Source organism: Triticum aestivum, chromosome 6D (genome assembly GCF_018294505.1).
Source record: "Triticum aestivum cultivar Chinese Spring chromosome 6D, IWGSC CS RefSeq v2.1, whole genome shotgun sequence".
In the NCBI taxonomy this organism is placed as follows: domain Eukaryota; kingdom Viridiplantae; phylum Streptophyta; class Magnoliopsida; order Poales; family Poaceae; genus Triticum; species Triticum aestivum.
The window spans coordinates 338,016,143-338,020,947 of NC_057811.1; the positions used below are offsets into that span (position 1 = coordinate 338,016,143).

Here is a 4,805-nt window from a genome sequence, read left to right on the forward strand (position 1 = left end):
ATCGCCTTGACGAAGCCTTCGTGATGGCGAGAAAGAATTCACGAACTTCCCATTAAACTTCACTGAATATCTCACTGAGCGCACACACGACATCATCCAAAACCCACATGTGCGTGAAACCCCACTTGGGTAGAGCCTTCTCCAGAAACTCTCAATCTACTCGGTCATATGCCTTAGAAAGATCAAGCTTATAAGCATAACATGCCTTAGAAATATCAGAGGATGTTGTTAACAATCATTCACACACACATAAGCCCATATAGGTTCTAGGAGGATACATGTCTCTGGAGCTAAGCTTTCGCCATATTTTTTATATAAAGCAACCATCACAATTATACAAACGTACAAGCACCGGCACAAATATTCATACAGTGATGTGTGGTTTTAATAGTTATGTTCCACATCTCAAAATATAAATAAATTTGGCTCAAGTATTTTCATGGCATACCATATTAATTTCATAGTAAAAGCACATGGTCAATCAAAAAAGAAAATCAAGCTAGAAGTCCCACATAAAACAAAATTCTTAGTTAATAGATCCAGAAAATGATAGATTTTTGAAATCACCTTTTTACATTATGAACAACCGACAAATCTGAATTTTGCCTTCATAAACCAATTTAACATCAGATAAGAACAACCTCAAGCGTGTGCTCTAATTTTTTTTTGGTGTGTACTAATCTAATGTCACGTACATACAACACACATGTTTATAATTGTGGTACTCTTTTTGGAAATGGAACGTTCAAATTATGCATCCGCAAATTAAAGCTGATCAAATATATATAGTTCAATCAAATGGGATTAGAACCATCAAATTGTAATTCAATTTGTATACACTTTCTTTTTGAGGGGAATTTGTATACACTTTCGACACATTTAAGATAATGCGAGGGCCACCTGGCTAGTTAAAAATAATTATATTTCGCAAACAAAAATCGGATTCGCTACGAGAAATTCGTTCGAAGTAGAGTACAATTTGTATATGATATTAACACATAGGTTTTGTGGATATCGATGGCTAGCATTGGCTTATTTGAGTCCCCGGAACAAATATGCATGCAGTAAATATTTCTTGTCTTGCCGTGTCTACTTGGGAACGGTGGCCGTGATGAGGAAACCATCGCCGTCGGGCATGACGACGACGAGCCCTTCGTCTCCGCCCGACACGATTCTGTACGACACATGCACGGGCTTGAGGTCCCTGATAGTCAGCTCCTCCAGCCCCAGCTCGCCCCAGTCCGCCGCTTCCAGCGCGTGGCCGGCGCCGCCCTTCTTCAGGCCGTCCGCCGTGACCGACGTCTCGACGGTCGTCGCCCCGCGGGCGGGGTCTCCGGGGCCGACGACGAGCGTGAAGCGCGACGGCCTGTCCGCCCCGAGCTCCTCGCTCGCCCGGTCGATGCAGGCCGCCGCGAGCGCGCGGGGGTCGCCGGCCGCGGCCCTGAAGAGCACGGTCTGGGCGTGGACGCCGTCGGCGGCGACGGAGTCGACGGGGAAGGACCTGATGCGCTTGCAGCAGATCTCCGGGCGCTGGAAGTAGGCCATGTACTGCATCATGGGCGTGGGGGCGACCTTGCCCTGCTCCTTCATCTCGGCGTGCGTGCGCGCCCACGCCCGGAGGAACCTCGCCAGCGACAGCGGGTCGGACAGCAGCACCGTGCAGCTCACGCCGACGGCGTATCCCCCGCCCTGGAACCGGTTCAGCTGCAGCGCATGCACAGGAGGTCGGTCAGCCATCAGTCAGAATAGGAGTACTACTTTGAAATTGAATAAGTATATTACGACTACAGGGTGGCCCACTGTGTCGCTCGTGGACACGTCCGCTCAACTGTGCAGTGCATTGAATGAATCGCATTCAACACGTCAGGCTGTTATTAGGTTTCGCCATTGAATGGATTCCATTCCCCGGCCGTCACTCACTCACATGATGCACGGCGCCCGCCGCGGCCGATGTCTCTGTTTGCTGGTAGCGGTAGTACTTATTTAACTTGGTCGGCGACGTTTATCGGCCATATAAATGCGTGGTTACTTGGTCTAAGACTCGGCCATGAGTGAGTAGTAGGCTGGTTTTAGCTAGGAAAGGAGGAGGTCAGGGAGCAGACGTCATGTGCAACAAACAGCAAGCCGGTTAACAAACTTGTCAACTACGGTACCTATTTGCGAGACCATTTTATTTTCTTGCCCCAAAAGAACCAAGCGTGCAACTGCATCTAACTGACGAATCATTTCCAGCGAGGAGGATCGAGGTACTACTACAGAACGGTGATGATGGTCGCTAGAGACGAACATTTTTGGTAGTTAGGTTTAGGCCGGAGTACACATATGTAGTACTCCCTCCGTTCCATATTACTCGTCGCTGATTTAGTATAACTTTGTACTAAATCAGTGATGAGTAATATGAAACGGAGGGAGTAGTATATATGGATTTGACTGGTTAGCCCAACAGCCAGTCAGACACCGCTATAAATGCCAAACATGAACTCAGATAGATGTAGGGTGGGTAAATAAATGGGTGCCATTTCTGTCTGGCAGGGGGGATTCACGGACTATGCTGGTGTCATATCGCTATTTATACTGGTGTTTAATCAGGTGCGCGATGAACTGGGCAAGGATTGCCGAAGGGTTCTTAGTTGGTCTAGGTAAAAGAAGCTTACGCCGGTATACGAGTTACCGAACGGTCACTGTCAGTGACTTGTATCTTTTTTTTGTTCCTCATCCTTCAGTTGCACTATATCAAAGGGGAGCTCCGGCTGCGAGCATTTATGTTTGTGATGTTTATGTTAGCATTCAACCTGTAAACCAGGCAACACCCTGGTTCTGGATTGTACACAACTTGTTTCTGTGGCCTTTTTTTTTTTGCTAATACCTTTCATCATAAATATTTTTGCTGATTCTCAGAACTAATGGTTTTTGTAAATCCAAATAACGTGTGCAAGTTTGGCAAGATGTTTGTGCCTATTTTTGTAAATCATATGTATATGAGAACAATAACGGTTAGACGTTGATCTAACAGTTCAGAAAATGGCCGAAATTTAAGAACGAAATCAGAAGCTGGTGCGCGTGCATATACCTGCATGAAGAGGAGCGAGCACATATCAGGATCCTCCGCGCTCACGTCGACCCACGGCGCCAGCGCGGCCTCCTTACGCGCCCGCTCCTTGTCCGCCAGGAAATCCTCCATGGTCACCTCCACCGTCGCCTGCTGGTACCTCACTCCGGCGTCGTTCAGCTTCACCTCCCACGACCCGTCGGCGTGGCGCCGGAGCCTGCCCGCCATCTCCGGGAAGAAGCACAGCACCTCGCCCAGCGACTCCTTTACCCATATACCTTCCTCCAGCGGCGCGTCGTCGCCGCGGTAGTAGAAGACCGCGCGGAGGCGCCGCTGCAGCGCGGTCGCCGGGAGCGGCGGCGCGGCCACGGCTATGACGCGCGTCCTGTCGGGCTCGACGACGCGAGTCGGCAAGCCCGTCTGCGCGGACTCGATGTGCACCTGCGGTGACGCCGGCGTGGCTGCCATTCTTGGAGCTCAGTCGGCTGCGTGCGCCTCGACGGTGGTGGCCTGGTGGGTTTCACGGCTCGTCCAAGGATATACCTGATGTACTACTTGCTGGATGTCTGGAGCAGAGGAGGTCCCCTATTTATACGGGCTTTGCATTATGATAGTATGATGGTGTAAATACGACTGGATTGTTCCAATATTAAATGCTGCGGGCGCCGATGGCAATGTGTATCAGCAATGCCAGGGCAAGAACTTCCACGGTGTGTTTGGATTTAGCCAACCCAAGTCCACCTTGTCAAAGCTTTTTTGAGCCAAAATATCGGTTTATGTTACCCTAGCTCATTACTTGGTCAGTTTTAGCAACATCATAGGAGTACTACTTTTTACTTCGATATTTGTGTCATAGACTTAGGTTTTGTCGGAACTTTATCGTGCTTGTGCACATCTTCAGGATCCTATTTGTGAGGAGTTTTGAGGCATTAGAAGGAAAGTACAAGAATATGGGGTAAAAATCGCGTCGATATACGCGATAGGAACCAACCATATGAAGCCACAAGCAACCACGAGGAAAACCTACTGCACGACGGATCCAGAGGAGAAAACATCTGGTATGAGCAGTCATAACCACCGTCGCCTTCTGCTCCTGGTCGACTATGTGACCCCCATGTCTTCGGATCGGTGATACGAGATATAGAGAAGCCAGAAACTCCATCAGATCAAGGAACCCTAGCCTCGAAAGGGATCCGGAGGGGGTCCGGCAAGAAGGCTCTGACCCACCATAACCTCATTGAAGGAGAGTCCGGCATCAACAATCGTCATCACCATCCCTTCTCCATATCTTTGTAATACCGAACCCTACTACATACTCGATGTATTACTTTGATCTATCATTCATGATTACCACAATTATCCATATGATGTTGTCTGTCTTTATGTCTAGGTTATCCCTAGTTCTCGGGGATATGAAGGTGCCCTAGTATGTATAGGTGTTGAACGCAGATAGGATATTAAATCCCCATTTGTATGTTGAGTTAATAACCTTCATGAATGTTATGTAAGGGGCCCCACTCAACATTTTCGACTTATGGCCATGGAGTGTATTACTGTTGTTGTAAAGGTAGGGATGTGGAGGTAAAGATGTGAGAGTAATATACTCTCATCTTCCCCCTTTGCAATTGATAGGGGAATAACAGAGAACCGACCATTGGTTGTGTCCATGGGGTGATTCTTAATTATCATTTCCATAACCTGGATGTGGGGAGGAACGATATTGGTGTCTGTGATAAAAAAGACTACACATGTAGCT

At 48.1% G+C, this 4,805-nt stretch overlaps 1 protein-coding gene across 1 annotated transcript; it reads right to left on the reverse strand.

The window, feature by feature from the left end:
- Window positions 1–786: 786 nt before the first annotated feature.
- LOC123144976 (uncharacterized) lies at window positions 787–3,622 on the reverse strand. The gene is made up of 2 exons (XM_044564252.1): window positions 3,071–3,622; window positions 787–1,704 (listed from the first exon to the last, which is right to left on the reverse strand). The coding sequence occupies exons 1-2, from the start codon at window positions 3,515–3,517 to the stop codon at window positions 1,090–1,092; spliced, it is 1,062 nt and encodes a 353-aa protein (XP_044420187.1). The 5' UTR covers window positions 3,518–3,622; the 3' UTR covers window positions 787–1,089.
- Between the last annotated feature and the right edge of the window lie 1,183 nt (window positions 3,623–4,805).